Here is an 18,990-nt window from a genome sequence, read left to right as displayed (position 1 = left end):
AGCTAGGCTGGCCTCTTCCTTTTCATTCTTGTATTTTCATTATTATTATTTTTTTAAATGGTGATACATTTGGTAATGCATTGGTGAGGTGTGTGCAAGTAAAGTGTGACACTGTGATACAACTAGTATGAGAAGCCCTACATCTAAAATATACAACAATAATAAATCTGGGAATTAAAGTGTTTGTAGAAAAAAAAATGCATCTTGCTGGTGTACTGTCTACATTTGACCACTAGATGGTGATAGTAACCCACACACTGTTCTACTGCTGGCTGGTGAGCAGCTCCACGGCAGCAGGTTAAGGGCCACTACTGTGTCCCAGATAGTCATTAAGCAGGAGGACCTTGTTTCTTTAACCTTACACTTATTGTACTGTAACATCAGAGTTAGGTGAGTGAAGTGATGCACATGTGAATGAGTACATAGCACAGCAATTTATTTAGTATGATAGACTATCTAAAAACCTCAAACTATCAAACCAACTCGGACAATTCCAGCTTTTCAAAAGTTAAAGTGCCTGAAATGCGAGTACAACAGATTCATCTTACAATATTAGCCTTTAATTATAGCACCCTCATTAGTCCAATCACTGTAATTTGTAATAACTGGATTTCTTCAACAGTTTTTATCAGTTGGACTTTTGCTATAAGTTAAGGGCTTTTCAAAGACAGAAATTTTGATCTGTAATGACAATGCCAATGACATAATAAAACCAGTGGATGTCAGAGGTCACCCGAGATGTCATGGTTGACAGTCAAACGGATGGACACAGCCTGTTCCATAGTTTCTCTGTTGTTTAGGGGACAAAGAGAAACACTGAGCGCGAGGCTGTAGAGGAGCTGAGTGTGTGTCGGTCAAACTACAAGGTCTGGAGTGACTTCCATGAATCTTAATGAGACATATTCCAGCTTCCGTGCTCTATCGCTACAGCAGTATTTTCATGACTAGAGCTACAAAAAGTTATGTAAAAGTTAGGTCAATTTCATGATGCTCTACAAATTGAGTGAGGTTGGAGACTGTGGTGGCAGAGTACGACACTATTTTCCAACCTCTTGAACTGTCAGCTCACTTCCCAACTCATTCATTGAGCCAAACTACTTTTGTCCAAACCTTATCAAAACGTTAACCCTAATCTCAGTTATTTTAACATAAGTTACACAACTGATCAAGAACTTCATAAGACACAAAATTCATAAAAACAAGATTCTTCCACTACCAGTGATTCACTGACCAGTGACCAATGATGAAAAATCTATTTTCAGCTTGTAATATTACCTCCTCTGCTCTGTTGGTTTCCCACTCAAAGAAGTTTCCCCTGCTGCATCCTCTACCACAACCCTGCTAAAATGTCCAGTTTCCAACCCAGCCAATCCCTCAGACAGCCCACTTCCTACTGTGCCCACAAGGGGGCACCATAACTATTACCAAGTGTGTAGCATATTCAAGTTCATCTCATTAAATCCCACTCAATTTAGTTATACCTAAATACCTAATATACCTAAATTACTGTACACCTTACACTATATGCAATTACTATACACCTACATAGTTCATTTTAATTAAGTTAAATCTGATCCACCAATGTGGCTTTGTTGAAATTTTATTATGAACAGCACCATCAACAGTCACATTACCCTTATAACAAACACACATCTTCAAAATCTTTGCCAACAAACAAATTTTAAAATTAAAACACAATCTGAGAAAAATAAAATGCATAACCTCCACCACTTGAGCCTGTGCACCCTGGTCCTGGATTGGAATCTCCTGCAGAAGAAGTGGATATTTTACCGCCTATGGCCGTTTAGAAATGGCCAACAGTCTTACCGACAACCACACTCATCTACCACCATGTCCTGGTAGTGTCTGAGCACCACATTGTCATTGTTGTCATAGTAGAGCATGGAGATTGGCGAGAGGCGGATGGGCACGCAGCAGGGCTGAGGGGTGCCGTGTGGGTCCAGAGAATGCACGAGGGTCTGCAGGATGGCGTGGTTGGTGCCGTTGAGGCTCTCGCTGAGGGGAAACGGGCACTCGCCATGGCAGTAGTTAGCCATGTAGCCCTGTGGAGCTATAATCCAGTCCTGCCAGCCAACGTCCTTGAAGTCGATGTAAAGGCGACGTGGCTTGCAAACATTGCTTGGTGTCACAGGGAGGTGGACAGCACTTCTTCTTCGTCTGGAGCGACACTGGTGAGGGTTGAGGGATACAGCCACAAGTGAGGCCTGGATCTCTGGCAGGGTGATAGCTGGTTCCAGCGGGAGGGAGTTTCCCGGACGGAATGGAAGAAGCTCCTCGGGGTCGATGTTGTGCGGAAGCAGCTCTAAGATCAACCCAAAGTTGTGGCCCGGTTTCCGCCAGTTCTCTGCCAGGGAAGTGAGGTCCAGTACGAGCGAGGCAGGTTCAGGTCGAAGCTGCACAGACTGGGACAGCAGGAGCCTGCGGTTGACTTCACGATTGGCACCTCTTAGCGTGACTCTGGTCACTTTATACAGAGACACACTGAGGGCCTGGGGGCCCAGCAGGAACTCTGCTGAGCTCGACACCTTCCACTGGAACTTGAGTTCCAGCTGAGCCAGAGACAGCTGCTCCACAGGCTGCAGGACAGACATGTTGAAGAAAAGCTGCTTCTCCAGACAGGACAGACAGTCACTGCTCCAGCCAGACACCAGCCGGCCTGCACAACATCAAGACATGCAGTTCAGTGTGGGCTTCTTTAAGCCTTTGAAACCTGAGCAAAATGCCTGCTTTCTTTCAAAAACATGATAAAAGAAAATTATCAAGAATATAGTCAAAATACAAGAAAATGTAAAAAAAAAAAAAAAAAAAGGAAAAGTTAAAAAAAAGTTACCAAAAAATGAACAGAAAATGACCAGAAAGTTAGCACGAAATTTGTATAAATAAATAAATACATACATAAATACATAAAGAGAAATTAAGTGACTTGTTCAGTGTTACTCATACGTGTAGATTTAACGGGAGACAAGCAGTAGGTCCCTCTCCATAGTAGAAGGATGAAATATCACCCAACCCCCAAACATTTCTACACCCAGTGCACATACTTTGGTTCTTGCTCTTAGTTTCCAAATGCACAGTTGAACTTTTAATGAAACTCATTCTGTGCAGGGCTTTGGTCACAAGCACCAACACCACTTGCTGAGAAAAGGAGAGAGAACAATTGCAGCCGCCTAAAAGCTAAAATGAAATCTACACCCTTGCTGCCACTTCAGAGGCGTTACTTTCTCACCAGCTTCAAACCGAGAGCTGTGTTTATTTTACATGAGGTGTGACTGATTTCTAATTCATTTAAGCTGACATCATTTTATAAGAAAACTCATACTCTGACACTAATGAATGATGAGTAGCCACAGAGGGTCTAGAGCAGTTTTTTTTTTTTTTTTTAACTCTTGGCCCCCCCAAGGTGACTTTCACCACGCTGCAGACCCCCAACTGGAGTGATTTTGATAAGAAGATGTTCTGGTTTGTATTAAGTATCCAACTGTTTACATGCCACAATGACAAAGCAGTGAGATTCAAACACAACATTGTAACGTTATACTAATCACCTATTTTTGTCTATATATTTTAAGGAGTTCTAATTAATTAAATCATAAAATAGTGAGCTTAAGCTATTTGTCATTTTGCAGAGGACACCCCTGGAGGTTAATTATTGACTCCTGATGATACCAGGATCCCACTTTGAAACCCCAGGCCTACACACACACACACACACACACACACACACACACACACACACACACACACACACAGTGTTCTTAGCTCTCAAAGCTGCTAATTAAAAAATGGGAAAAACCATTATCCTAACTCCATCATTCTGCATAGATGATCCAATTTGTGAGAGCAATAGTTTATTATAGTCCTAGGCAACCAGCCTAGGACTATAATCATTTAACTTTTTCAACTCTGCCACTCCTGTAGGTAGGTCTGGCATTATTAATGCATGCTGTGCAATCAGATTTGCTCAAACCCACAAAACTTTATTTTAAACTCCAGCAGAGATCTAAAGGTTTCGAAATATCCCCAATGTCCTGCTGAAGTACAGGCAACTGTGTATAAAATGATTCAAGATATTTTCGATTTCATGTAATAAAAATATCACATGTTGGCTTTGAGTATTTCACTCAATACAAGTGTGATGTAACTTAAATGAAGTGCTGGAACCAGCAGGTATGCAATATGGATGTGACAATGTCATAGAATATAGGGGAAAGAATCTAATTTTAAGGGTAATTTAATAATTTATCTGACTAAGGATACATTTTCTCCTGCCGGGTTTACATTTAGACATTTCACCGCCTCTCACAGGCCTACAGCGGGTACAGTTTGAACGCCCACCTTGGTCTTGCACGTATCGGATGATGTTACCGCGCACGCCGTACTCGGACACCGTGCAAGGGTCACCGTCCGCGGCCTGGCCGTCCTCCGTCCTCCGGAACATCCTCCACAGCGTGGAGGGCACCCGGCGGCGGCCTCCTCCAGGCTTGGGCTTCCCGGAAAGCCCCAGAGAGTTCAGAAACAAATGCTCCCGGCTCTTCACGTCGTCCACCTCTGAAACCGCGCACACGCTTACAAAGAACACATGTAGAAGCAGCAGAGGCGTCATATTTGACCCCGCAGCTGAAGCCCTTAAACCCAAGCAGAAATACGTCCGCGTCCCTCTGCTGCTGCACGCCTCCTTTGTCAGTCACCTTGCTCCGGTGAGTGCTTGCTGCCTATCACCCCCCACCGCGCCGCTGTTTCCATTAAGGGGGCACCAGGCCCAGGTAGGCCTCTAATCAAGACTGGGCGGGATGTCTTGACCAGTGCATGACTCCTGCTGCATCACGAGATTCACAGAAACACACCTCCACTATCAAATATATCCTGTACCAGACTAACAAAAAACAAGGTCTAGACAAGCCTGCTGAAAGATAACAGCTATTTGGTCTGGTGTCCAGTAAATTACATTTCTTTTTTTTTTAAATATTGGTCTTGATTCCATATTCCATAAATAAATAAACAAACAATCAAACGAATGAATAATTTAAAAAATAAATGAAATCAGCTAAATTAAATTAACATGCTACTACTACTACTACTATTACTACTACTACTACTAATAAAAGACCACTGGAAATGTGCTTAATTTTTAGTTGCTAACACTATGTACAATTATTACATCTAATTAAAATAAGTTATTTACATTTTGGGAAAAAAAAAATTAAAAATTATTAAAACCAACTGTATTCATCTATTTATTTAATTATTAATTCATTTATTTATTAGCATTTTTACACTTTCCAACACTATGTTATTGTAGACAAGAAATTACTATTTCCGGTGGTGAATTTTATTGGAATATGGAATCAAGAAGCAGTAGAACTACTTGACACATATTTGAACAAACGCCACAATAGTTTTATTTCCTTTTTTGTTTTTTGTTTTTGTCTTTGTTTAGTTCTTCTGCTGTCAGCCCGAGGCACAGGTTTCCCTTGTTGGAGAGCTGCCCAAAGCCTTCTCCTGTAGAGTCTACAACGACCTCCAGACATGAAGCATTGTTCAGAGTGCGCACTTAGAAAAGTAACAGTCCTCCAAAAGTTTTCCCATTTGACCCTTATGTCACCAGAGAGGCATCACCACCACCTTCTCAGTGCAAGTGCCCTCCTCCATTGACTCATATTGAGTATGAAACTACTCCATCATGTTGATCAAACAATATTACACCGTACATCTTCAGTGACTGGGCCTAATGGCAGACCTAATAAAGGGAGTAAAGTAACCTGCCTCTTAGTCGCTGATTCCTCCTCATTTTTAATCCCACTCAGTTAAAGCGATACATTTACATGCACTCAGACAGTGCCATTCTACTGTGTCCACTCTGTCATACTCGCAATGTGTCTCTCTAAATCATTCTAGGCAATTTTCTCCCCTGCAACACTTCTCTGCAATTCTGACCTTTCCTATTTCTGTCAGTCTGTCTCCCAAGCTTTTCCAGCAATAGGCTGTGTCCATAAATGTAATTTGACATATCTTTGCTGGTCTCTGTGTCTGACTCACATCTTCAGGTCAAACCAATTTAGAATAAATAGATTTTTTTTTTTTTTTTTTTTTTGCAATATTTAACATGGAATATGTAGCTGTTTCATCTCTCACCCTGTCACACATTCAAACCTGGGCAAGCAGTTTTCTGCTGGTGTCCAGTTAACAGCTCCACTGCACAAGTGTGAAGTCCTGCTGGAAAGCAACTCTCCCTATATCCCAGGTGGTCTGATGATTTGAACCAGCAAACCTTTTGTCACAACCTGTGATAGACAGCATGAGAGATGAGGGATAACTGAGAATCTGGCAACCCTCAGATCAGAATTAGAATCAGAAATATTTTATTGATCCCCGTGGGGAAATTGGGCTGCGTGCTGCCAGTGGCTGATGGCTGTACCTGAAGAGTGATGAGGAGAAGTGTGACGCTAAACTATTCAAACCCAGCAGCATTAAAATAATGTCTTTGCTGGAACTAACAGTCAATATATTTGTAAGGTGTTACCTAACTTGTGCTCATCGCTCAAACACATGAAGACCTGAACGTTATTAACCAAAATTATAGACTGTTGTCGGTGGAATGAGGAAAGAGGAAGACATCCGATCCTTGTTAATGAAGAGTTAAAGTTAAAGTTGAAATTTAAATACATTCATTTATTTATTTAGCTTCCAATGTTATGTGTTTAGTACTAAAATATAAGGTACACAACATGTGTCAGATGCTATAAACACAACACATCTGTTTGTTTCTGTGGTCATCAACAATAATTTAGGAAGTTAGTCAAACCAAATGAAATTAGTTGGTGCATACTTTAGGATGCATACTTTGTCTTCATAATGCATTAGCACTGGATGCTGCAGGGACTTGTGTGAGCCCTGACAGTGGTTTAAAGATAATTTTTTTTACTCCTCTTTAAGGTATATAGAGGTGGTAATTCGACACTTCACAATATTGGTCACTGTAAAATACCTGATTAGCCTTGTTGTAGCCTGTTTTTCTGCATTTTTAAATGCACAGCAGATGGATGTTATTTTGCTTAGTTTCTAGGAGGCAGATAGGGAGCATGAGGTTGACCAGGAGGCAAGTGAAAATTAGGCTCTCTGTGACATGTAGAGCTGCGGTACAATTTGAGTGATAAGCCAAGCCAGCCTGATCCAAAAGACATAGAAATACAAAGATCTCAAAATAGTCTGTTGGTTTCAAATGAGCAGGTAACATCTGTGGTTACACTAAAGCCTAAACCTGAAGGAGAAAGAGAGAGCAAGTGTGCAAAAACACTTGACCATGCACACTGGTCATCTGACAACTTTTTTAGTCCTATATTATAATGTTAAAATTAAACTAAAAATTGTGTCTTATATAAACCCATGCTGATGTGAGGATGTTTACTTACTGAATACTGTAAATTAGAACCATGGCGTTGGGTGTAGGCCTGATTCTCAGCACCCAAGGCAAAATATTGTCATGATTGTACATTAGAGGTAAGTTATGAGATACAGATCACAGCTGAAAGGACAGGAAGCAATGCTCCAAGCAACATTCATATTTTTGATCATATATTCATCTCCCTCCACTAGCAACAGCAACCCTAATAATGATGCTGTCATTGTTGTACTTGGCATTGTGCTACATTTTCAGGATGTGAATGCCGACAGCCTGTGCTGCCCCAGCAGAGCTTTAAGTCTAGCAACGCCCCTAGTCATAAGTAGCCTACTTCATCTATAATAACAAAAAACACCTCTCTCTCTCAATTTTTTCTCTCTCCCGTCCTCAGTTCTCTTGAATCATCACTGCTACATCAGTATGCAATCAGTCTCGACTGCCCGACCGCACGTTACTTAAGAAGCTCAGTTGCTCTGTTAAGACACTCCATAAGCCAATCATGAGCCTTATTTCCTAGCAGTGTCACTTAGAACATGATAATTAGGCAGGCAGTATATGTGGCTGTCTAAAAATAGGTATGACACGATGACACTGTTGCTAAATGTGTCGGGCCTACATCTGGTCTCCTTAAGGAACAGAGGATAGTAGTGAGATCAAAATAGAAGTCACGGGGGAAACATGAACTGTCTAAAACAGTGCAATCACACACACACACACACACACACACACACACACATAATCACACATTTTCATCATTCATCATGAAGGCAATTTTTGGTCCTTCAGCGACAGGGTAGAGGAGAGACTCATTTCTCTGAGAGAGTCGATTCTAGTTGCCTCAAAGCTCTTGCGCTGTTTCTCATCATAATTGCATGTTATCTTGTTCAATCCTGTTTCTGTTCATCTTTCTTTCATTTCATCTCTTTTCAGCTCTTTGTTATATTTCCCCTCTCGCTCTCTTCTTTTTTCTATTCCGCACTTCTGGGTAAAATTCTCTTAGAGACCGTCTGAGTTACAAGCCAGCTGTTGTGGATTGCCGAAACAGCCAGTGTGTGTTTGTGTGAGGTCTGACTTTATGGTAAAAATGGAGCCTGTAGGACACACTGGAACACAGTAAATTGGCAGCGATCCCGGTTATCTTTCTCTCTTCTTTCTTTCAGGCTGTTACTTTAATCTGGTTTCACCATGAAAGTAAAGCTATTTCAATATGCCATCATGTTTTATCTCCTTTGCCCTTTGCACCCTGATACTGTCCTCCTGACACAATCCTGCACTCAAATCCTCAAACCTATTGACCACTATATCGCAGGACAGTTACCATGACACCCTTAAAAGCAGCAATCAGTGGTTGAATTTATCTTCAGAGGGCTTTGACAACCCCCCCACACCCCCCACCCCCACCAGAAGTGTCACAGAAGTGTCCAGCCACCCCCCAGGTTGCCAGGGAACGGTGATTCCTTGTAGTGGCGTGGGCGGGTGGCTAGGCTAGTAGAGGGGTGGACGGAGGCAGGAGAGTGAGGAAGGGCAGATGAAAAGCGGCTGGCCCTGCTGCAGCCTTCTCTCATTCTTTTTAATCCTCTTGTGGTCTTACTGAAGGCCAGCCAGCGTGTGAGACCAGTTGGACTTACTCTCTCATTTGACAGCAACAGATTCTTTCTCTCTCTGCATTCGTTTTCACATGATGAGCTGATGCAGCATGTGTTGAGGTGCATAGTCATGCCACTGCGAGGAGCAATGCCATGACTATAATGAATCTGAGCTGTCTCAAATGTCCTGCTCTATTATATGAGCAACACATTTTCATATGCAGTGCATAATACATCAATGTAGGGCTGGGCGATAGGGACAAAATGAAATATCACCATCTCTTTGACTGAGTTCTTCAAAGTTGATATTGTGACAACATTGCACGGATGGCTCTTGGCGCTTCCATAAGATATTTGCACAAAATAGATTTTTGATAAGCAATTACTAAAAATAGAGTGGATATGATAGAAGCAGGTAGAAGCAAATGGCAGAGCAGCTAGGATAGTCTATGAGTTCAAAGAATTGCATCTTTCTACAGTAATGCAGCCTTCAATGTCATATCTCGATATTATGATATCCAAAATCCCAAACAATGTCTCATATCACACTACTGATATAATTTTGATATATCACCCAGTCTTAAATCTAAATCGACGCGGAAGTGTTGCAACAGATTTGACACTCAGGAACACATATCTTGTGATCTTTATGATAACCGCTAAATTTTCATATCATAACTGTCTGAATGAGAAAGTGGATTTGGTGATCGGGAAAACATGGAATGGAATTCCAGTGAACCGGATTAATTTTTTCCATTCATACAGTGACAAAATTCAGCAGTCATTGTAACAAAAAAAAAAAAAAAAAGTATGATCACCATTTGAACCATGTTTGAAACTTGTTCATATTTCAGTTGGAACAATGTTCTGAGCTCAAGAAAATATCCAGGCAAAAAAGTTATTAAACTTCCAGATCGCTTTAAGGAGATGCCTTAATCTGGCCAGACTAATGCATTGCTGGCATTGCAGTCCAGATAATCCAGTCATTACAACAGCAACAGAGGCTCAGTCCCCACTACGACCACCCCTACCAAAAAATATTTGCTCTCATGGCACTGTAAGACACACTGGAGAACAGGGGATGCAGATTACACCCCATTCCACTATATAATAATAACACAGCCCTGCACTGTAATTGATTTGCTTGCGCTGGATTAACTGTTTATCATTCAGGAAAAGGCTGTTTGAAGCCTGTTAAGACCGCTGTTGCATGTGGCTAATGAAATAGTTCTGGCTTAGTAATAGAATTAATTAAATGTCATTCAAAGTGCATATATGTTCTCGTTCAAACTCCAGGGAGATGTTTTCTGCCGTCGCGCTCTAGTACTCTGCACTGTACATCTGTTTCCAATTACATACTATATATCCATACCAGCTGCTGCCCTTCTATAAAAAGCACTTTAAATATAAGTGTACTATTCTTACTGATTTTGAATGCATAATTTCCCCTGCTTTCTTTCTGTATGGATCGTGCAATGTATTATAATATATTACTTAGAGATTGTTATTAATTATGTAGTCACCCCAGAAAATATTGAACATCTCCACTGTCTTTGCACATCATCACATATAATTTAAACCACTAAAAACTCTTAGGGTGCTTACATTTCCTAGTACACATCTCAAATAAAACACACTTGTTGTTGTTGATCTAACGCAAATTATTACTGCACAAGCTGCACTAACACTCACTGATACACTCATTACAGTATTGTACAAACCGGCTAACAATGAAACCCTGGTCAGGTATTCAGATAATAGACACTCAAGTACAAATGGTTTCATTTTAAAAGTACAGTCATGGCTGTGATGATATTGCTTGCCTGGTCAGATTGTCTGAAACTGGAGTTGTTACTGAAAGGAGATAACATGCTTAGCCAGGTATCCAAATTGAAAGTGATGAACAAACGGATGCAAGAACAAAGAATATACAGAATTTGCATAATTGAGTCATTTAAAATAATAATAATAATAATAATAATAATAATAATAATACATGCTTATAATTACTTCTTTTTATTTGACAAGGTCATGTTTCAGTCCTATAAGAACAGGAATAAGAAAAGTAAAGGAACCATTCTTTCTGCAGGTTCGCAGGAAAAATGAAAAACATTTTTCCACCTTTAGCAGGAATCTTTGCTGTCTCAATTTGAGCTAAAATTTCACACAATATCTGATCTGCTAATTCTTGCTGGCTTATATTATGTTGAACACATACTTAGGTCTACTCTGAACCATCTGAACCTCAGTGAAAGGTTCCTGTTATTACATCTGTGAGTGCCTGATGCTGCTGGGTGTAAGCCAAGCCCTCTGGGCATTTTATGTTTGCTTTTGATCTCCAGTTTTTGTCTGCTCTGCTCAGTTTATTTCTCATTTTATGTTTGTGAGTCTATTGTGGCCTCGTCAGTGAGGCTGTGCATGTGTATTGTGTGATGCTGACACAAACACACAAAGCACAATCTCTCTGTCTGTAACCCTCAAATCAAATGCAGCTACTATATGAAGTGAAATGCCAAGCAAGGGTTATCATTCCATACTCATCATCAACAGTCATTTTTATGACTTTTACAAGACAAAAACAGGACAGTATGACTTTTAAATAAGCCTAATAACGATTAGACTTGTCATGTTTTTGTCTATGAAAACTGAAAGTGATTAGCTGATACCAATGTAATGAAGCCACTTGGCTATTTTGCCTTCAGTGGGACAGAGGACATTGTAAATGTTCATTCCCCATTGTTTTATATCCCCTGCTTGCCTTTTTGTGCCCCAGACCAGTTCACACACACATACAAATGTGTCAAAAATTGATCCAGGTGGGACAAATCTAATTAGCACTCCACACAAATCCCTCTCAGATGATCATGAGAAATTTTGTGTGGGAACAGATACAACTCAATTTGCAAAACCAGAGGATAATTTGCAGACAAGCAGTTTCAAAAAAGCGCCTGTCTTTCCACACTGATGACTAAATTGCCATTTAAGTACTGTGGCTCGATGAAACAAAGGGGAAGGCCAGTGTCTGGGGCCAAGTCTGATTGGTTGACTAAGATGGGCAAAATGGTACAACATGAGTGAGCAAATGCTGCAATGGCAGAACATCAAAGGGCCAGGCACTGCAAACAGCCATGGCAACCAGGCCACCCCTCCGTGACATCTCCAGGGAGAGCAAGATCACTGCGTGGGGTCTTTTAGGATGTTTGATAGCACATCTGCTTTATTGGTGCATAGACAAGATAAGATAGTGAGAAAGGGTGACCGGCATGTAATTCTAGGGCTAATTATTGTAAGACAGGGGGCCCTGGGGCTCATGGCATCCATTCAAAACCCCCTTGTGCAATCTCAAAACCACATGGTCATCATGAGCTTTCTTTTTGATTAGATATTTTTTGCCCAAAAAGTCGACTGCTGTTGTCATTCGACCTCAGTAAACAGCCAGGACTTAACATCAACACATTCCATGCAGAGCCCATCTCTACCCCTTCTCATGCAAATTAAAAAATGTTTGATGACAAATGGCCAATTTTGTAAAACAGGGCGACCATTGTTATTTAATCACAATACAATGCTAAACAAACCTCTCAGTTTAAACAGTTTGGCAAAAATGCCAAAAATGAGTTGCTTGTGTCCCACCAGGGGATCTACTATTCACAGGACTCATCAATTCTTCCAAATGCAATGTAAACAACTGCTTAAATTGAGATTGATTTTACATTATGGTACTGGTACCAAGACTGGATAGATTCTGTCTGGATGAAGTCTGTGTCTGTGGAGATACACTGAGCTACTCTTTTGATTTAGGCAGCAAATCATAAATCATCAATAATCATCCATGTTAATACTGGTATCATAGATTAGGCAGATACAGACTAAAATAGACTGATAGGATTAAACTATTTTTACACCACAAATAAGCAAAATATCTTGAATACCAATGCCACCTCAATGCAAACATGCAACACAGAAACTAAATGATATGATGATAATGGTATTGGTATATCTCAAAATATATATGGTGCATCATAATGAAATTTGGTGACAACATTCATGTTGTGTACAGGATGAAACCTAGTGATTTTGGTAACTCCATGACCTTTCATCTAGTGCCACCAGCAGGCCAAATTGTTAGAACAGCAGCACTGGGTGTAATGAGAGTTGAAATTTTGTGAGAGTCATGTTGGCTGGAGCAGTGGTTTTCAAACCTTTTCACATCCTGGACCCCCAAGGTGACTTTCAACAAGCCGCAGACCCCAATTTGAAGTATTTAAACACAATAAATCTGACATTGATCCAGCATCAGTGATCTGATGTTTGAAATACCAGTTTAATAACCATAAATATAATTTTGTTATCATTAAGTTTTTTTTTTTCCAGATTTAAATTTTTTCCCTTTTTTCTGTGTGAATTTTCTGGTACTTGATTTCACTCTAGCGCCATCATCAGGTTCAGCAGGGCATCTGCATTAGAAACAATGTGTTTGTCACACATTTTCTAACTCCAGTTACCACCATCCAGGCTTTACTTTTTTATTATTAGTTATTAATTGTTAGACTGTATCATTTTCACTTGTGAATCTTGTGAATCAAACTGTTCTGCTGCTTGCACTGACATTAAAGGCCGACCCAAAAGGACGGCTCTCCCTCCTGTTGACCCATCACCAAGGCAGTGGTGGTGAAGCTACATTAGTTAAACCAGCTGAAATGTAGCAGCAGACACTTGGACTTGAATTAACACAGTTGAGATGAGATATTCTGAGTTTTTCTTAGTTACCATGGCAACGACGTTGCACATATAAGCAGTGTAGTCTAATAGTTAGAGAGTGGCCTTCCTAAGGACAACCTGGATTCAAGTCCAGATTCAGTAATGTTTTGGACAGGGTAGTGTGCATGCTACATCATCAAATGACCAAATCAGTCTTTTGTATTCACTGAGTCGAAGCTGCTCCTGTTCATGGTGGTCAAAAGGTAAAGCCTCTTTGTATTTGTCACGTACGTGTTGATCTCATTTTTTTTTTTTTTTTTTTTCGCTGATATGAAATGTATTTTTAGTAATGGCCTTGTAAATTCACCTTGTCCTCAATTCAATAACAGCCTGTAATGCTATTGCCAGCAGAGGAGAAAGTGTTCCTCTCCGCTGATCACAGTGTGCCTCTATTATTAAAGGTGCATTAGAACACATGGGGCCCACCTTGGTGGATAATTCTTCCAGTTTATGCATACACCTGGCGGTGAAGGAGGTAGTTATCCGTTTGAGTTTCTATTTTGAGCTACAAATTCCGGAGACATTTCTCAGTGAACAAGATGAAAACGCTGCATTCTCAACTCAAGGAATCTTAATGCACAAAATGCTGAATCCCCGTCCAACACAATCGTTGGGAATCTGAACCTGAATCATCAGCTGCAGGTCCACGGTTCAGTAGCTGCCAAATATTCACATTATTATCCTAAAACTGTCACATTATCAACAAAATGACTGGGGTGGAGGTAAGTTTTTTGGGTCAACTGGGCCAACAATTAGCTTATTCAACTCTTCAAACTCTCCTACAGAAATATGTCAAATGAACTATTCCAGATAGAGGTAAAATGGCATTAGGTCAGTGCAAGTCTCTTGTGATCACTGACTAAATCATTTCCTCAGCACTACTGCTTCTAGCTTGTTAGGAGGAAATAATGAATTGCACATTGCAACCTCTCCACATACTGAAAGGTGAGCTTGTCAGAAATTACCCATCGTTTATACACATCACAGATATGTTTGCTTGAAGATCCACAGGGAGAGACATCGAAACATCCATTAAAGCAACAGTCAATCACCTATGGTAATATTAAAAAGCCTTAGAAGGCACAGTGATTTGTTTTCTTTGAGGCATGTTTTGCTAATGCACGATGTATCCTTGAAGCTAAAAGCACTGTATCAGTGTCAGCTCATACAACACGGTATGGAGGTAGAGCCACAGGTGTATTCAGCCTTGGATCACAACATTTATAAACAGACCTCCATATAACTACCCCACGACAAGAAACACAGCCTCACCTGCTCACACCTCTGGAACGTCAGCAAACACACATGGGGAAATGCATACACACTCTTAAAAAAAAACTTTCAATAAAGCTGGGTGGTGAGATCTTATGAATCTTATGAATTACTTTGACTATTTGTTGCACCACCACTATCAGCAGGCTGACCAACCACAAATCAACTGTCATCACCACGCAGGAAGTAATTTCTTTGACATCCTTCACTTGTAACCTGAATGAAGGGCATGTCTTTCCAATTTACGGTTGTTATTACAGTGCAGCTCCTCCATTTCTTCAGCCCATAACTGATTCTCAAATGCTGCAAGCTTATTAGCCCATAAGAGTCAGTGCTGCCTGCACTGGCTTTGCAAGTGCCACAGTGCTATTTCCCCTGTGATTCACAGTAGACTGCAAACGCTGTGAAAATCAAAGCACTGGAGATGAAGGCTGAGCTCTGGGCCTTACGCACACGCACATGCACTCTCTCTCGCGCGCACACACACACACACACACACACATACACACACACACACACACACACCCCAATACATACAAGCCAAAACAATTACACACAGATATAAATAAATATAAATAACCACATGCACAGTCAACCACATATGTAAATATGTAAATACGTCCACAGAGGTATGTATGCAGACACACACATCTACACACACACACTTAGAGGCAGCCACAGCCCTTGAAGCAGTTAGCTGGCTCATACCTAATCCCAGCTTTCTCTGTCTGCTGAAACAACTCCTGCACAGTGGAAATGAAGCCCACTGCTTTAAAGTGTTAAGTCTCGCACAATGTCTAAGGTAGCAGGGACTGAATCCTCTCCAGAACAACACATCTGCACATCTGCATTACAAAGGATGAGAGTGGAGGAGATTTCGTTTGGGAGCGGGTCAAACTAATCAACCACGGCAAATGCTAAAGCCAGAAAACTTCTTTTTTTTCCGCGCACAGATTCATAGGTATCCTATTAACCTTAACTTTTAACTAATCAGAATCAACGGGTCAACATTTTCAAGCTTTTACGACACCAATTAAGAAGTATATAATCTTGCCTTTCGTACAGACATTGGCCAAGTTGCATTTGCAAATATATATATATATATATATATATATATATATATATATATATTGTCGAATGCTCTATCCTTTCATCCAAATATCACTTACTATTTTTTTTTTGTACATGTTTGCCTTTATTGATAGCTCACAGGAATGAATATGAAAGAGGAGATTTCAGGCTGGAGGTGATACATATTCAGTTTAACTCTGCACAGAGGGGATTTTGAGGAAGCTTAAAGCAACGATGCATCTTACCTCTTTTCAAAATCACAGCAGAGGTTAAAACACAGTGACTTTAATGCTACTTGGCCCAGAGGAATACGGCATTATTTGAAGTGGACAGCTTGTTTCCTGTTGCCCTTTATTGTTTCTACATGTAGTCAAAATATATAGAAACAGTACAGTGCTTTGGGTCTCGTGATATCATGATACAGCATAAGTGATTTTTTTTTCCTGGTGTTACTGTAGAGGCTGCATTAGGGTAAAAAATGCAGTTTTCTCAATTTAGACTGCTGCAGGTGCTTATTTTCCTCTACTAATTATCTAATTACTATTGCCTCATCATATCTACATTGCTAATGATTGTTGATTAAAAATCTCTTGTGGGTAAATATCTTATTAAAGCATCAATAGTCAGCTATACAATATCATCTAAATATCAATATGAAGATATTCAGTTAAAGATATTCCAGTGTAGGTTTTTGTCCATCAGATTTAAGAGAGAGTTAGGATTCTTATAAAGGCATTTCTTTTTTTTTTTTTCTGTTTTTCATAAGAAGAGTTTGCTCATGGAATATTGACCTTCCCTGAAGGTGTACTGTGAGCTTGTGTACTTTACTGTTGTTTATATACTTCATAACCTAGTTTTAGTTACTATGGTTACCCCATCTGCAGTGATTGGATGCAGTCCGACAAGACAGTACTATAAGAGAGGTGGATGAGAAGTGGATGAGTTTGATTGTAATTTTTCCATGATCTGTTATAAAGGAAAATAAAGCTCATTACTCACTGTTACTGACAAAAGCAAAGTTGTAATTTAAGTCAGAGGCAGAAATCCAGCATAGCTTCTGTGGTGAGCTGGTGCTTGAACAGCAAGCTGATGCCCAGCTAAAAATAGGACAGTGGCATCACATAACTGATCCAGTGGTAACACGACAAAAGCCAAAGCAAACTTGGTCAGAAAAAGATTTTTTTTTCAGTCATTTTAGCTAGATGGCTGCTGAAAGATGTGTGTGCAGCCTATTCATACCTAAAATTTAAAATCTTGGGTTGGATTGATCATAAATCGGAGTGAATGTGATCTTATACAGAGTTATTTCAAGTTTTGTTTGTTTTTAATTTATTAATTTTCTTTTTTTTTCTTTTTTTTTTTTTTTTTAGTTTTTCAGAGTGGGCAAAATGTCTTTATTTGAGCAAATCAAAACTGAATCAAAGCAGCAACTCGAGTGACAATGGCTCAGTTGGAGTTAGATGCACCAATTGCAGTTTAAAGGTCAGACCTTTAAACTGCAATCTTTTTGTGTGATGGAGCATGGAAATGCTGTTTTCTAGGAAGGCATCCCTTCTGTGATATTGTATTGATCTCTGGAAAAAATTAATCTCCTTTCACTTGTCTTGCTCCACAGGTAGGTCAGAGGTCAGGGTTACCTAAAGGGTATCTGCTCTGGAGCTGGTAGGGAATATGGGTCTTATATATTTCAAGTCAACCTCAGTAGGGTGCTTTCTTGCCAACCCAAGGACAGTGAAAACAGATCCTCATATGAAGGGTGAAGGGCTAAGGGGTAGTGTCCCTCCTCACTGTGTCCCCCTACTGTCTCAGAAGACAGAGCTCCTCCTTTGTGTGTGTGTATGTGTGTGTGTGTGTGTGTGTGTGTGTGTGTGTGTGTGTGTGTGTGTGTCTGTGTGTGTGTGTGTGTCATCATTAGTCCACAAGCCTAATGACGCTGCTCATAAACTGTGGCAAAATGAGGTGAAGTGGCCACTTACAGAGGTAGAGGCTGATGACAAATGGATGTGACCTTGGCAAACTGTGCGACATTAACGGAGACATGGAGGCCAGGAGTCGAGCTGCAGCCTCTAAGGAAAAAAGGAGTAAACACTGTCATTAGATCAAATCAGAGGTGGGGCTGTGACACATGTACAGCAAAGATGTATTATGACTCGTATAAAAATGACTGACAAGATTGTTGAACTCCATTACCAGGCTATAATAAGGGTTTATTCAACACATGTATTATGGTTAAGGTGTTTGAATTTAAATTCATATAAGGGATATAAATATCCCGTGATGAACAGAATATTCCAAGTATTTCCATGGAAACAGCTCTTACACAGACTGCAATAACCAACTGTAAATGCCAATAGTAAAGGTGTATGCATGCCTTGGCATTCCCATACAAATGAATTTATCCCATGTCTCTAATTTAGGTTTAACATTGTTCTGATAAATAGTTATTAGGGTTATTTGTTATTAAAATAGGTTTTATTTTATAAATCACCATCTTTTATATTTCCATATAGTCATACATCAGTTACTGAGCAGTCTTTGTAAACAGGTTATCTGACATCCAGGTCTTACTCTTTATGTACAGTATATAGACTCATTGTTAGTTCCGACTGGGTAAAACTAGAATCAAGAGAGGTATCTTTCAGTGGCTTCCGTTGAATTTCAAATATATTTTATGACCTCATTAATTACTATCAAAGAAATAATTGGTTTGGCCCCCAGCTTAAATTACAGAGTTTTTAACTCCTTTGTACGAAAGAGTAGTAGATCTACACATCTTTGGCTGTTCCCACCTCTGGATTAACCTCTTAAACTCAGGCTAGGTTGTCAGCAAGGGGGGAAATAAATAATGGTTGGAAGTTACTCTAAATTTTGTTGAGGGGG

General features: G+C 40.1%; 1 protein-coding gene across 1 annotated transcript; it reads right to left on the bottom strand.

The window, feature by feature from the left end:
• Positions 1 to 413: 413 nt before the first annotated feature.
• On the bottom strand, positions 414 to 4,840 carry gdf3 (growth differentiation factor 3). Its single transcript, XM_030047954.1, has 2 exons — positions 4,357 to 4,840; positions 414 to 2,677 (listed from the first exon to the last, which is right to left on the bottom strand). Exons 1-2 carry the CDS (start codon positions 4,622 to 4,624, stop codon positions 1,824 to 1,826), a joined length of 1,122 nt encoding a protein of 373 aa, XP_029903814.1. The 5' UTR covers positions 4,625 to 4,840; the 3' UTR covers positions 414 to 1,823.
• Positions 4,841 to 18,990: the final 14,150 nt, after the last annotated feature.

The sequence above is a fragment of the Myripristis murdjan genome, chromosome 24, assembly GCF_902150065.1.
Source record: "Myripristis murdjan chromosome 24, fMyrMur1.1, whole genome shotgun sequence".
NCBI classification, from domain to species: Eukaryota; Metazoa; Chordata; class Actinopteri; order Holocentriformes; family Holocentridae; genus Myripristis; species Myripristis murdjan.
This window is presented reverse-complemented; position numbering and strand designations above follow the sequence as displayed.